The 16422-nt window shown below is 46.8% G+C and overlaps 1 protein-coding gene across 5 annotated transcripts in view; it reads left to right on the top strand.

The window, feature by feature from the left end:
* Window positions 1–16422, top strand: part of LOC142585079 (uncharacterized) — a 185401-nt gene that overhangs the window by 84411 nt on the left and 84568 nt on the right. For all 5 annotated transcript variants that reach the window (XM_075695581.1, XM_075695607.1, XM_075695589.1 and 2 more), the window contains exon 18: window positions 9865–10196. In XM_075695581.1, coding sequence (XP_075551696.1) covers window positions 9865–10196 — 332 coding nt within the window. The remainder of the gene's footprint in view (window positions 1–9864; window positions 10197–16422) is intronic.

The raw sequence follows: 16422 nt of genomic DNA, 5'->3' as shown, positions 1-16422 counted from the left end.
CGAGCAGGCATGTTCTGAATAGGCGATGTATGTAACAAACACGACTTTGGTGTCTCAGACACCGAAGGAATGGCGTAGTTCCATGGAGTGCGCCAAGAAAAAAAATCCTGTATCACGGTGCCTGGAAAGGCCTCGTGAGCTAACCTAATTGATTCCTCTTGACACACACCACAAAACACTTCTAATATGGCCACACTGATAATGCATGGGAATGTGAGAGGTCTAATACATAATCTTGAAGACGGTAAGGATCTCTTACTGTAAAAACCCGCATATAATACGAAGCCGCATACAGTACGAGGTGAGATTTTTGGCGCATGAAATGAAAAAAAAAAATTTATTTGCATATAATATGAGTTGGGAAAACTTGAGGAAAACATTTATTTAAATTGAACTCTGCACTTCAGTCGCTGTCTTCCTCAGCTGCGCTCTCTTCGGATAGTTCCTTGTCGGACACATCTTTCCAGAGGCACTCATCCTCTGTGCCATCGAGCGCGTTGAGATGCCGCACTTCTCGAATGCGCGACGCACAAGGACCTCTGGTTTGCTGGCCCATGCATTCACAATCCACTTGCGCAGTGTGGCTGGCGAAGCCCGCTTCAGCCGCCCGGTCGGTGTCACTGCAGGTTCACGTGAGCGCATCCAATCCTCGTAACACCGCTTGACCGTGTCCTTGAATGGCTTGTTCACGCAAACATCTAAAGGCTGCAGCTGAGAGATCAGCCCACCCGGGATAATGACGACTTGAGTGCCGGATTCGCGCAACAGCCTCTTCACTTATTCGGCCAAATGGCAATGAAATGCGTCCAGCACGAGGATGGACGGGGACGACAACAGTGCGCCAGGCCGCCTACACCAGACAGATTTTATCCAGTCGAGCACAACATTCTCATTCATCCAGCCTTTCTCGTGGTATCTCACGACCACATTTTTTCGCAGCTCGTCACCTTTAGGCACTCTCTTGTGCTTGAAGACTGTGGTATCCTGTGCTAACTTCCGGTTTCGGTTTTGGGTCTGTACATCAGGGCGCCACTCAGCGCCAAACGCTGCAAGTTGTCTCCTGCTTCCCCTCGGAGAAATAGAAGGGCATTCTTTGTCTGGTCCCTGACTGGAGCAGTCCGGCTCTTTTCTTGCGGCGCTGCGCGCCCCGGCCGTTAACGTCTTCGACCAGAACTACGAAGAATGCACCAATCCCCTGGTGCACCGCATTATCTTCCGGGACAGGAAGCAACTACCTGGAGAAACCTTTCAGGACTTCGTCACCGCGCTACAAAGGCTAGCGCCTGCTTGTGCGTTCGGTGCTTGGCACGACGAGTCCGTTCGCGACCAAATCCTCCAAGGCGTCGCATCAGCAAGAATTAGAGAAAGGTTACTCTACGAAGGAGCGTCCCTCACGCTCAAGAAGGCCCAGGAATTCGGACGAACCGTACAACACGTTCACAACGAACTTGAAGTCTTCAAGAGCTCGTTTGTTCAGTGCGTCTCGACGCAACGCCAAGATGGCGTCGACAGCCATCGCCTTCCTCGCCCGGGCGTGCAAGATGGCGGTTCCCGCCACCCTTCTCCCTCGACCCGGCGGCTTGAAGATGGCGCTCGGCGGCATGGCGGAAAGTCTCGACCTGGGGAGGCCGGCCAACATGGCGCGCGGCCCGAACTCCGCGAAGCCAGTCAAGACATTGCAGGCCATTGCTACCGATGTGGTTCACCTCACCACATCGCATCTGATCCAGGCTGTCCAGCCAAGAACGTTTTCTGCTGTGCGTGTGGAAAAGTAGGACATTTCGCTTCAGTTTGCCGTTCGACGAACCGAAAGCATTGACAGTCCCCTGCTTGTACGCAGCTTGATTTCGCTACATGCCAACAGGTGTCAGTAGTTCCAGCTGACGCAAGCGTTCAGTTTCCGTCTCTCCCGCACAACGCTCCCTCGGAGTTCGCCCAGCCGTACTCGGGACAATTGGGACTTGTAAAGGACTTCATCCACGACGTTCATCTTCGAGCTTCAATGCAACCAGTCTCGGCGAAACTGTGTCCGCAACCTCGGGATCGCCGTGAGCAAGTCTGCGCTGCAAACGGTATTTCGACGCTGGAAAACAAAGTTCAGTCAGTTTTTCAGGCACCGCAGCCAACTGACAAGAAGTCGCTGCATTCATTTCTCGGTGTCACGCGATACTACGCTAACCTGATTCCCCAGTACGCTGAATTGACAGAGCCGCTTAGGAAACTGCTAAAGCAAGGACAACCGTTTGTCTGGGATCAGGATACCAAGTATAGCTTCCAGACTATTAAGGAAGTAATTGCATGCGAATTCGGCGCTTACGCTAAAAGTGTTAAGACGTACGTGGACCGTCGTCGTGCATCAAAATGCCCTCAATTTCGTCCAGGAGATATTGTCCGAGTACGTAACTCGAGAAAGTCCGATCCTAAATACTCGGGACCAATTAAGATTTACCGTAGGGTAGGTCGCAATACTTTCACGCTTGAAAATGGCAAACGATGGAATGCATCCAAACTTGTGAAATGCCCTGCACTACAGGATTTTCTTGGAAAATTCACTGAAAAGAGTCACTCCAGTGACTACCCTTCCCTTGATGATTGTCTCCCACCTTTTCTTCCAGTTACTACTGGTATTGGGGATACATTACGTTTCTTGTAGCGTAATCGTGCAGTGTGCACATAATTACTATGGTGCTGACCGCCATACTAATGTCTTTCATGCCAAAAAGTTTTTAACACTAAAAGTAGTTAGCATTTTTACGAGGGGGGACTATGGAGTGTAAAGTGCTTTTACGCACAATGCCCAATCCACGACAGCCGCAAAGACTCTTCGAGTCAGGCCAAAAGTCAGGGCGAATGAGCCACCCATCTGTGCTGTCCCAGGGGGCACACAGATGTTTGTTACTGTATACTTCTGTACTTTGTGAATTTTCTGTGTTATCTGTGTGTGCAAGGCTGCATCTCATCATCCTCCCAAGACTGGTACTGGAGCTGCAGAACTGGAGTGCAATAACTCATATTCAGTGCTCATGTGCATTTTTTTTTTTAATGGGGAAGCCAGAGATATCATTTTCTATTGTGTACAGATGTCATCACTAATCATGTGTGTTACAGTGCTAACATGTGTTGTTTGACTCGTGACTTACTTTTGTTGCGAGGAGAGCGAGTAGAGCATTTTTCCTTTCAAGGGAGAGGTGATGTGGTATCCTGTGTTAACTTCCGGTTTCGGTTTTGGGTCTGTACATCAGGGCGCCACTCAGCGCCAAACGCTGCAAGTTGTCTCCTGCTTCCCCTCGGAGAAATAAAAGGGCATTCTTTGTCTGGTCCCAGACTGGAGCAGTCCGGCTCTTTTCTTGCGGCGCTGTGCGCCCCGGCCGTTTAGGCCTCATGCCGTAACCCTTTCGTCCAGCCGCCCCGTCGAAGCTACAACAAAGACGACATAGGGCGGGAGCTTGCATCCGTGTGCCGTGCACAAGAACATGATGGTAACTCGCATTTTCTCGTTGCCAGTGGACCGGACATAAATTTGTTTAAAGGGACACTAAAGGTTACTATTAAGTCAACGTGGACTGTTGAAATATCATCACAGAAACCTCGAAACGCTTGTTTCGTGCCAAGGAGAGACTTATTTTAAGAGAAAATGCGTTCTGAAGCGTCCGCGTACCTCTAGCGCAGTTCAAATCGCCCGCCCTCCGATCGAGGAGTACTGACATCATGGTCTCATAGTGACGTTGCGCCATCGGTGAGTAGAACGGCGTCCGCAGACGGCGCTACGGCTTTTCTGCGCAACACGCGAACGCGCGGCCAGAAACAGAGCCAAGACAGAGCCAAGACAGAGCCAAGACAGAGCCGACAGCAGAGCGAAAGCGGGAGTATGGTGGCTTGCGGAAGGAGAAACGAATTACGTCCCACATTACGTCCCACGGCACACGGAGAGTCCGTTTTCGTTAAACTATAGGCTGCGGCGAGCTCTCAGCGTGGTCGGCGTGGTCTATGAGAAGCGACGAGCCTTTTCGCACTCGCAACAGGGCATAAAAATGTGCGAATCGACGCAAAACTCGGCCTAGAAACGTGCTTCGCCACAGCCAGGGCTCAATACGACCCAAGCTGGCACGACCCAGATGTCGTTTCCCGCACCGCCACCAGGCGCCGCTACTATACCTCAAACTCCAGCGCAAGACGCCCATAAGCTGGTACTTCATTCTATGACGCTAACTTCGACGCTCGTCGCAATGGACCCTGACACCGACAGATTGGCTCGCGATGGTGGGCTCAACTTCAGCGATTTGAGCACCGACGAGTGCGACCTGCTGCTGAGGGCTCGCACTGCCGGCGTCGTTGCGTACTACGGTGGCGGCCTCGACACCGGCTCTCCGGAGCGGGAAAGCAACGAGGGCTTCCCACGACATCACATGGACGTGGCATTCTCGCTGCTTGTTCCAAATGAAAGTTTCGCGAGCCAGCAGAACCCTCACAGCACGACGCGATAACGAAACTACTGAAACTCCAAAGCGTGCGCGGCGCAGAGTCGAGCGCGCAGAGTCGAGCGAAAACGAAACCTTTTGAACACCCATATTACTGAAGGGTAACGTCAAAATGTTATTTTTTCTTACAATAGAATAGACGTAGACAAGTAGCATTCTTTTCCGTCTTATAATCGAATGAAATGATATTTTTAATACGAGTAGTTGAGTATTAGTAACACAAATTATGAGGAGTCCTTTCGTCATCGGGCTAGTACCGGAATGTCGCTGGGGGGTCTCAAATCGTGTCGTGCATTTACCTCAATTTCTCGGTTACTAAAGCTCTGTTCGCGATTATATTGACGCCTTAGACGTTCTAGAACATTGCTCTACTACTTTAACTTGAGTTTCTGGTAACCTTTAGTGTCCCTTTAAAGCCCTTTTCGTGCATGGTGAGGGGCGATGGCATGTCCAGATGAACCGGTGTTTGGTCAGCATTGCCGATTTGCCCTAGCTGGAAGTTCTTGGAACTTACGCAGCGAAATAACCTGGTGCTGGAATGCCACAAGCAGCTCTTGGAACGATTCGAGTAGCTTTTGTGAAATCAAAGTTCGGCAGCGTAAGGAAAATTCAGCATGGCACATGTAGCGATAAATCCAGTGCTTACTCACTTTGAAGGCGGAGCTTGATAGCCATTTCTCTCTTGCAAGCTCCTTAGCTTTTGCCTGCATAAGCTCCACGCTCACAGCTAGACGCACGGCTCCCTGTTGGCATACGAACTCCGTCAGGGTGAGTTTGATTTCTGGGAATGTCCCATTCTTCGGGCCGCAAAAGCTTCGCGTTCCGCTGCATGCAAAAAGGGCTTCCTTCTGTCGACGCCACCCGCGAATGCTTCCCTCGTTGACGCCAAACTGCCTCTCGGCCGCACTGTTGCCGATGTCCTGTTTGGCTAAAATAACCTTTCTCTTGAAAGCCGTCAAGTACTGTTTTTGTGGTCCGGACTTCTTGTTCCTTCAGTGCGGAATAAAAAACATGCACTTCGCGAAGCGTGGTTTGCACACATGCTGCCAAGGTGCACACTCAACAATAAAGAAACGATGCTGTAGTCGCGCAGAATAAGGAAGTGGAAGTCGTAGCCACGCAGAAATAAGGAAACCAAAACTTCTAGCCCAAATTTCTCACTAAAATTTTTGTTTGGATCCGCATATAGTTTGAGACAAAAATTTGGGACGCTAATAATGTGAAAAGAAAACTTGTATTATACGTGGGTTTTTACAGTACGCGAGTTTAATCCAAGGTTGCTGTGTGTGCAAGAGACACACCTCAATCCTTCACACATTTTCTCAAATAGGATGCCATTTACCATAAAGACCACAACAACGCTTTCGCCTCGTTAAATTGTTAAGGGTGTCGCCTGCCAGCATATACAGCTGCAGCGTCAATACGTCGTTGATGCAGTGTTGATATGTATCCCACAAACAAATGGATCCCGTTCTAAACGACGAACTTGTGGAACGATGAATGTAAGGAAGCGTGAAAGAGACAAAATAAGGCTTGGAGTCAGTTCCATGACTCTCCAACCACGAAAAACCTCATCTCCTTTAAGAAACGCAAGTCTGAATGTAGAAGAACGCACCACCGTGCCAAAAGAGAAAGCCGGCAAAAATACATCTATGGCGTTAATTCTTATAAAGACGAAAGACAAGTCTGGAACAGGGTAAACAAAATAAAAGGCTGAGAAAGTCATCCCATACCACTAGTAAACACACAAGGAGGCACTCTTGAGGACCAGGCTGATTGTCTAGGAGCACATTTCGAGCAAATCTCCAGTAATTCCCATTACACACATACATTTCTAAGATACCAGTGTCAAGCAGAGTAACAGCCCCTGGGTCGCAAAGGCACAGGCAGTGAAGCATACAATTGCCCATTAAGCATGGCGGAGTTCCAGGCTTGTGAATTGTAACAAGTATGCTCTAGGAAGTGACAGAATACTATATGAAATGATCACACTTGTACCCTGAAACCCGCAGTACACTACTGTCACTCTTTAACTCCATGTTCTCTGCCGGCTACATTCCATCCGCCTGGAAAGAAGCAATTGTAGTTCCTATTCTTAAGGAGCGCAAGGACCCTTCCTCCACTAGTAGTTATAGGCCTATAGCTCTGACAAGTTGCATATGCAAACTTTTTTAAAGGGAAATGATTAACCGGTGCCTAGTACATTTTCTTGAAAGCAACAAAATACTCAATCCCTTGCAGTGCAGTTTCAGCGAAGGTAGATCCACAACAGATCACCTTGTCCGTATCGAGACCAATATCTGGGATGCTTTTGTGCACAAACAGTTTTTGTCAGTATCTTTAGACATGGAGAGGGCATATGACACACAACATAGTGTTTTGAAATTCTCCTTGACCTGGATGGAATGGGAGTTCGAGGCAACTTGTTGAATGTGATTCAGAATTGCCCCTTCTATTGCTTGCACCTTCCGTGTTAAAGTTCGTAACGTTCTGTCTCGTCCTTTTACACAGGAGGCTGGTGTTCCACAAGGTGGTGTGCTGAGCTGCACTCTTTTTACTGTCAAAATGGACTCGATCCAGACTGTCATGCCACATACTATGTTTTATTCCGTATATGTGGATGACATCCAGATAGGTTACAAATCGTGTAATCTAAGTATCTGTGAGCGACAAGTACAGCTTTGTTTAAATAAGTTGTCTAAGTAAGCGGATGAGAACGGTTTCCAACTAAACCCCCCAAAAGTATGTGCATCCTTTTCTCCATTCTCGATTAAGGGGGGAGGCTACCCTGGAGACCGAACTTTTTATTTTTTACTATATCCAGATGAAACTTTCATGGTACGTTCACACCACCGAACTATGAGGAACTGCAAAGTTTCATGAAGGTTTGTTTATTAGTTCCAGAGTTATTGAGGTCTAACTAGGTGATTCATGTATATGCCTGAGGAAGAGCCTGGAGAAATGCCAGGACATCATAGGAAGCTGAAATTCACTGTGATGATTCCTTGATAGATATCCCAGGGGGCTAAAGAGCCCTTTTCTTTAATTTCCCCTCCAAAAAATTTTAAGACAACTTTGAATTCGATGCAGCCAGTAATCACCACATTCATCAAAAATTAATTGCTTATTATGAATTAACTGCACCAGCTTTCAAATAAAGAAGCCTGTTACCCCCTGGCAAAGTCATTCAGGAACAGAATAAAAAAAACGGCATACAAATCTGAAGAGCGGTTCTTGAGATATCGCCTTCCCCAGCACCACTACTAGCGAAAAAATCCATTCCGAGAAAACAGGCCTTAAAGTTGAACACGTTTTTTTTATTAGAAAGCTCCTGCGGAGCTTCTAATTAGCTCTTGCGGCTCCAGGCACACTCGGTGTGTCGGATTTTCGACTGGCGACAGCCGAAAGCACAGTTCCGCCGCTGAAAAGCGTCTGTGGAGTCGGCACTTGCTGCGGAAGCTCGGTGCTCGTATAAGACGCATATCGCGCTCCCGTGCACCGAACGTCTGCACTGTCTTGGGCTTTGCTGGTATCGCGTGCAGCGAAGAACTAGCGAAAAAAAAAAATCTGAGCAAATTATCTAAAAGATAGCGCTAGGCGATGAGCAGCTCGCAAGCTCATGTTGAGGCGGACGGAGCAAGGGGCAACAGCGCGGCATCAAAGGGAGCAGCCGCCGGCGCCCGCGCAGCAGCCAATGGCAGGCGCGTTTTAGCCCGCGGGATTTGAGCAGCCGCCGCCGCCCGCGCAGCAGCCAATGACAAGCGCGATTTAGCCCGCGGGATTTGAACGCGCTGCTCCGGCCAATCAGCGCTCTGCATCACATTGCGGGAAAACGCCAATAGCGCCTCAACCGCGCCGACGATGCCATTTTGCAAGGCGGCAAAATAGAGACAAAGAATCCACGGTCAAAACGGCACCAAGATGGCGTGGGTAGGCCGCATGGGCTGGGAATGGGGCGCGCGAAGTTTTTCATTTCGGCATTTGCGCATGTTTTGTGGGCCGCGGTGGCCTCAAAAGTAGTTTTTTTTTTAAGGTATTTTACGGTTGAATTAGGTGCTGATAATTACAGAACAGGTAGTTCGAGACATACAACCCAAAAATATGGTTTTTCAAAAATCGACTTTTTCGCGATTTTTCGGTTTTCAAGGACCCAGTTATAGACTTTTATGGAGAACGACTATCTGTGAGCTCCGAGCATAAATTGTTAGGTATTATCTTAGACAATAAACTAATCTTCATCTCCCATCTGAAATGCCTTAAGACTATGAACCTGTTGAAGCTCCTGTCGCCCACATCATGGGGAAACGAAAGGAGATGTCTCCTTAGCATATACAAAAGCCTTATACATTCACGCCGGGACTCCGGAGCCATAGTATATAATTCTGCTACACCTAGTGCTTTGAAAATGTTAGATCCTATCTACCACTTGGGTATCTGCCTTGCTACAGGCGCCTTCTGAACAAGTCCTGTACAAAACCTGTGTGTTGAATGTAATGAATGGTCTCTACTCTTCCAAAGGGCATATTTTAGCTTCTCCTATGCCTTCCGACTTGTAGCAAGTGCGGCAATAATCTCAGTCCTCCATGTTTTTATTCAATGCCCTGCAGTAGAAGCGGAGAGGAAAAAGTGTTTCCCTTCTGCGTATCATGAAAATGTACCTCTTCACCCGTTTTTTTTTTTTTTCTTAGCAATGAACCGCATTTTAACCTAAAAATAGTCTGTTTTAGTTGAAACAGACACTCTGAAAATCATTTGGCGAGGTAATTTTTAGCACACGATTAACAGCTCTCGTATTCAAGGGCTCTCTTGAAGCTCTAGTGCCACTGTTATGTTTATTGCATCATATTTTAATGAAAACCCAATTGTCTTAGCCCACATCATTAACTAGTCAGTCTCATTAGTTTAGTGCCTATATATTTTACGCCATTTACAGCAACAGGTTTAAGGCCCTTTTACAGCCATGTCACGTAGACCATAAGGAATTCAGTGTCCACGCCATCCATAATTCATTGACAACATTACCATTTGTCTTGGCGCACTTTGGCCATGCCTGGCCCTTGCGCCCTAAAACACCACATGTCATCATCAGGGCAACTTCAAGTTGTTAAACCTCAGGAATTACTCCCTGAAAGTTTGTCAGTTATTGCCACAGTGCTATCTGCCAAGTTGCCTGCCATGTGATGAATTGACTTCACCAACTATGACACTGGTGATTACAGAAACATCCATCCATCGTTACTGATGGCATGGCAACTCTGGCATTGGAGCGAACTTTTGTGGCAGTGTTTTGCATCAGATAAGAAAACAGTGTAGTCAGTAGATTTTAATTATTCTCTACACTCATTCCATTTCTTATTTTGCATTCCTGTGCACTGTCTGACTGCAGAACTGGCTCCAACGGGGGTTCTTCGACCTATGGTGAATGCGTGGGAAAAGCCTATCACTCATGCTCTGCGGGGAGGCAGCCCTCCGTCAGCTGCCCCACAGTCTGTTACTTCTCCGGCAGTGTCATCTGCAGATGTCCTTGTGTCCTCCAAATCGAGCAGCTTTGACAGAAGTAGTGATCAGCATGACAGTGGCATTGACGTGAGCGACCAGCCAGCCTCAGCAGCATCGTCTCAGCGCTCTTCACCCAGTAATGATGGCAAAGCCCCACTGCTTGGGACCACCCCCAAAGGCTTGGCCGTCATGCCTGTTGGTGTGCCACCTTCTGCTGGGGTGAGTGATGCCTTTTGCTAGCTTTGTGGTGTGTGTATTTGTGTAGGGGGGGGAGACTCATCACTGTTAGCATAGTTTTCCATGCTTGAAAAAAGTTTGCGGTGCATTCAAGAAATCACGGCTCACTGTATTGTAAACTTGTATTGCCGCCTGTTGGTAGCTGCAGAAAGTAGCCATTCAGCGAGAGTTGCTGTATGTTGCCCATTCCTCTGGAACACGATAACCCTCCTTAACAGGCTACATTCTGCAGCTGCAGCCAGCCTGTGACAAGTTCATGCTAGCACTAAAGTGTACTAGACAATGGTGGTCTAGTGGACTGAACGGCACTTTTCCGCTGAGGCGCCGCATGTAAGAAAATTGTGCAAGGGCGCTGTGAGCTAACTGGGTTGGGGCGGAGACGCGCTTCACGGCATATTCAACGTAATTTCGCTGTGGGTACTGCGACCGATTGCTTGCGTACGCTCTTTTAATAGTACTTCATTTCAGCTGCAAATTTATACAGGCACCTTTTTGCTATGTATACATATTTGAGGCATTGGTTATACATGTCTTTTGCTGTCAAGTGTGTCGTCTGCTAACAAGTTGTGCGAACGCTTACGAACGCCATTTTTTCTCGCAGAAAATCTGTGGAGTGACATGTTTTGGTTTTACTTGCTTTGGTGCACCCGCGACTCTTTTTAACGGCCTGTACCATTTGTAGTTATAGCCAGATGAATACCTATTTCTAATATTGTTTTCTAATAGTAACTCGGAATTTTTGCCACAAAAGCCACCCATCTGTAACATGAAGCTACGTAAGAAAATCTTGATACCACATCGTTTCACGTGCGCTTTCTTGTTGGTGGAATATTAAACAGGGACAGATCAAAGAAAATGATATTATAGTAAAATAAGTCAGGTTTATTAACTGTGTGGCGTGAAGAGTTGCAGATGACCAATGCGCTTCCAGGTAAATGTAAAGGTACATAGCCATATACAACCCGTTTACTTAAAATTATTCTGTATATTGAACAATTTCTGAACACTGTATAATTAAAATTAGTATCTATAGCAAAAATTACGCTTACATCGAACAAAAATAGCAGTGACTCCCGATATATTGAACATCAAGCGGTTCAAAAGTGCCCCCAGAAGTTGGCTTTCCCTTACAATGGCAGGGATACCCGGCAGCGCAGCTCCATTCAACCGCTCTCCCTACCGTGACCGCACCAAGTCAGGCGAGCCGTTAAAACCCCTTGCAAAAAAAAAAAATGATCCTGGCCCGCCTGCAGCGCTTGCTCAGACAGCCAAATCAGAAGCTCTTGTGCCCTCGTCGTGCAAGATGGCACAAGTGCGAGTTATCTGGCTGCTTTTCTAGTGCATTGTGTTTGCGCCTTGTGGGGCTTCTCCCACAGTGTTGCCATGGTGAAGTGGCAAAATTTGCCTTTCACTGTGAAGCTCGAAATCGTAAATTGAGTCAAACACGGTGAGAAGTTGGATGTCTCCACAGCATGCAAGATTCCAAGGAGCATGCTCAGCAGAATCTTGTATAAGGCAGAGATTAGGGCTAAAGTGGACAAACTCGCGACCTGGTGCCTGTGGTTTCTGATGCGTACGCACAGCTGTGTACAAGTGGTCCATCCAAAATTGCTTTAGGCATGCCGGCTATGACTTAAAATTCTGATGAGTGAGACGCCGCCGTTGGCGATGTTGCCGAAGTTTGGAGTGAGCTGTCAGACTTTCAGAACGCCTTTGACTAATGAACCGTCGACGATTTTGTGAGTGCGGGTGGTGGTGTCGCGACCATGGGAGAGCCTGGAAACATCTTACTGAGCACGAGTGAAGGTGGCCACAATGGGGAAAGCAACGACAATCCTTTGCCCAGGTCTTTCGAGGTGATTTGTGCACTCGCACTGGTCCGGGCGCTTCTGCGCGAGTGTGGAAAGTTGCGGCCTCAGCTGCTCCGACTCTTCAGACAATGCGGAGAAGTACATGTGTCGCAGGCAGTGAAATTGCCTAAGCAGAAGAAAATACAGGACTATTTCATGCGGAACTAAGCTACGTTTCATCAATTAAGTGATTTTGTAAATGGTATGTGCTTTTATCTCGTGCAATTGTTTAGCAGGCTAATGTCAAATTTTGCCCAATGTCTAACCAATAGGCATTTTTTTTGCGAGTTTGATATAACCAGGTGTGACTATGTCCACGACATGTATGTAATAAAAAAATTATAAAGTATTGTAAATGCGCCGATTGAAAAGAAAGAAAAAACTCCTGACCAGAATAAGCGTGTTTCTTTTAAAAGCTGCACCAGCCCCCAGGTGAACCAATCTACTTTCAGAGAAAAGGAATTAAGACAGTTATTGGATGGTCATATGAACAGTGTTAGGGAAAAAGATATTCCCTATGTACTCAGACTGAATCGGGGAGACCGGAAAGTCTTTACCAATTAATCTCCGTGGCTTGTCTGGCGATCTCCTTCAACGTGCCAGCAGGCAAAATTAAGTAAAAATATATAGTCTAAATGAATGGTATTCGCTATACATATCGTATTTGACTTCAGAATTCACCATTAAAAATTATCGAATAGCAGTTTGCGTTCGAATGTAACACTTAATAGCACTTTTGAAGTCCCGAAGGTGAGGGGCCGGTGCAAGTGAGGACTGCTTGAAATGATTGTGCTGCTGGAGAGTAGTGGCTGTTGCGCAGAGGTGCCCCAGTTCCCGAGATATTTAATGCATGGGTGCTAATAAGTTTGCAGCTGTTATTCAATATAAACGCACTGTTTTGAGGCAGCCTGTAAACCTGTTAATTAAGCCAGGGAAAACTTTTTTGTTTATTGACAGTATCACCTTGTCTGCGACCCATTGAAACTGGGTGCCCAATGTAGTACCACACTTACATTCTTCAACGAACACAGCAGATCTACAAATATCTCTGCGTGTGTGTGAGGCATGCCATTATTTCAATTGCTTTATTATTGTTCTTATGATAGTGCACCAGATAACTTAAAGCAGCTGTTAATAATAGAGAAGCTGCTTAGTTGAGCGGACGTAGAGTTGTGAACGGCATTACATTTAGGTATGAAATATAAGATATGTGTAACATGGTTTTTCTCATAAATAAGTCTCGAGAGAAAAATTTCTCTCATTTACATCCCTAGTAAAAAGCCGACGGACAAAGCTACCTCCTTTATTTTTTATTTTTTCACGTTAAAGTTTGGGGTTTTATTTCTGGCGATACGATTAGTAGGCACCTTGCTCAGGTCTCGTCACCTGCAGTTCCTTAACGTGCATCTAAACAGAAGTGCACAAGTGTTTCTTCATTTCGTTCCCATCGAATTCCACGACCTGGTTTGAACCCATACGTGAGCTCGAGTTTAGCAGCGCAACGCCATATCCACTGTGTTGCCACTAATTTGGCTACTGTGCCTCCTTTTTTTCGTTAATGTTAAGCATGGACTAACAAATTTCACACAAGGAAGACTGAAACATGAATGGAATGTTGCACTGGTAGCTTTTCTTTTTCTGTGAGGATACTTCCCATAAATCTGAGTGCATGAATGGGGTAGATATGTTTTATTTGCTTGAACCGGCAAGCATGAAGTTTACGTGCGTTTTTCTGTTTGCATATATGTGCAAAAGTATATGTGCGAAATATGCACTATATGTGCAAAAATATACACAATACACATGCTGCTTGAAAAACAAGAAAAATATCTGTTCTCCAAAGGGAACTGTACAATAACATAATAGAAGGAAACACGACACTGCGGCTGCAATGCACACACAATCACCGAGCGGCATTAAAAAAACTGATACAGTCGCCGACCATTTATTCGGACCTCACGGGGACTGCAGAAATGTCCGAATAAACGGGTGTCTGAAAAAGCAGATTAAGAAAAAAAAAATGAAATCCTTTCTTTCCACGCACTTATTCGGGCTCGGCAGTAGGCTTGAAGAAATCGTGAGTGCGCCGTTGCATGCTGTTCCATTTACGCGCAATCAGATAAGCCTGAATCTCTGAGAGGGTCGTACGGTCACTATAGGCGGCTGAAAGCACAGTCACTGCTTGTGCACGCTACGCATGCAACGGCAGCGTAGCACATGGTGCGTCCTCTTCCGACTCGGAGTCATCGTCCGGCGGTGCAGCAGAAACCTGACGAATGATCTCGCCGTCGTCGAGTTCTGCGCAGCAGTGTCAGCACCTGTGAAACTGTCAAATTAGACGGTGTCCGGAATCTCAATGCAACCACTGCGCAGGTCTCGGCAGAACATTTTCCGCGTCAGTAGGCAGCACATCGGATGCCGACAAATCTTAGGCCTCCCGGCACCCGCTTGCCGGCATTCCCCGGCGCAGTCTGCGTGGGCACTGTCGGCGCCATTAGACACTTGACGCGATGTTTCCGTACGCCACGTTGGATCACCGAAACCTCGACACAGCACACAAAGCAAACACCACCGTGCCGACACCAGTTGCACAAACGAAAAACGTAGCCTGCTCGCAGCGTCGTGCGCGAAGAAACAGATCGGCTGCTAGATTGTCTTGACATGGCTTACTAAGCTGAAACCGCAACTCCTGTAAAGCCACCCTATCGAACCAGGCAGAAACGATGATGATGAGCGGGGATTTCCAGTAGCGCCACTTCGTGGGGCAGCAAGGAGGCTCCGTTCAAAACAAAAATGTCTTTCAGCAAGTCGAACTGTGCGCCAGTCAGAGTCGGTGCATGATGCCCTCCATCGAGTTGGCTCAAGAAGTGTCCGAAAAATCGGACGAGAGGTTGCAAGATGTCCGAACTTTCGGCAGTTATACATTATGGTATATGGGGAGAATGGCGGTGCCGCAAAGCTGACCGAATAATCGGGCATGTCCGAATTTTTGGAGTCCGGAGAATCGCTCGGCGACTGTATTAAGAGAATGAAAGGAATCTATTGCTTAGGTATAAATATGTCATATGCAATTATGAACACAGTTTGAGCGGTCTGAATGCATATACCAGCGCACAAAGTAGTACAAATGACCCTTCTGAAAAGTATCGCTAGCAGCTTCCAATGGCATGACCTTGATGCGGTCTAATGCACTTAAGCACCCTGAATAAGACCAAAAGTATCAACATACCTTTATCTTGCCACCACCGCTTCTGCGAGGAGCATGCGAGGAGGCAGGAGAGAAGGTCTGCATCTCGCAATTAGTCGAGTGCCTTGACGTGGTGTTTTTCGCACCATTTTCTCAGTGTTTTTTTAATACTTTTCCCCGTCTCGGTGGTGAGGCATTTGCAAGAGGTTTAGCATGTTTTGGCTAAGTTTTGTGGCCAACCGTGTCACTGAAGAACTGAGTTTTTTGTTTAATGTTGGGGATTGATTTTAAGAGTACTGAAGATGCACACGTGTACGAGTTGAGATTTTTTTTCTTTGTTGACGGAGTTCGGAGCTCAGGCATGGGTAAGCTTATGCACGGGTGCTATTCTCGGTGCTGCTTCAGATTCCCCCCCCCCCCCCCCCCCCGATTGTACCCTCAACAGGTGTATGAAGCTATGGAGTGCGTAGCAAGCTGTTCATTATTAAGTGTAAATGACTTCGACTATTGTGAGTAGGCTTTCTTCGCTTCGCTGTCTTGACAGAATAAAGTGGTGCACGAGTTTGTTGGCTTATATTGAATTGGAACTGCACGAAGGGAAAAATGCTCGTTTGTGGAAACCATTCCTATGTGTAATTTTTGTCCTGGCAATCGCTTTTACAACATAAGTACAGTACAGGTACATTTGTGCTTAAGAGCCAGTGGCAGTATTTTGTCATAAAAGCGTAGAGCCAGTTTCATCTCGTAGAGATATCAACTTCATGCTGAAATGAGGTTAGTTAAGATGCTCGGTGTTGATCGCGCACATTTTAACATAACGGTCTCGTTATGCAGGCGAATATGTCATGCACCTTGCGTTTGGTCATCGTGGTGCTAAGATGATTAAATTGTGAAGTTGCACACGCAAGTACACACATACGCACTTCTAGCACTGCAAAAAACATCCAAGGTGTCATCCATGGTGTCAGCCAGTCTTGACATAAAAGAAATTTCAGAGGCACTCTGGGAAAACCTGGACAACATGGAACATTTTAAAATGTCATCTTGGTAGACAGATCGATTGCTATTTACATAATGATCTTATTATTTAAGGAGCACCGCGTGCATCTTGCCTATTTCAACGATTTGTGGAACGACCGTCTATGTCCTTCGGCCATGGGTTGAGTGGCTG

This window comes from Dermacentor variabilis, chromosome 1, assembly GCF_050947875.1.
Source record: "Dermacentor variabilis isolate Ectoservices chromosome 1, ASM5094787v1, whole genome shotgun sequence".
NCBI lineage: Eukaryota > Metazoa > Arthropoda > Arachnida > Ixodida > Ixodidae > Dermacentor > Dermacentor variabilis.
This window is presented reverse-complemented; position numbering and strand designations above follow the sequence as displayed.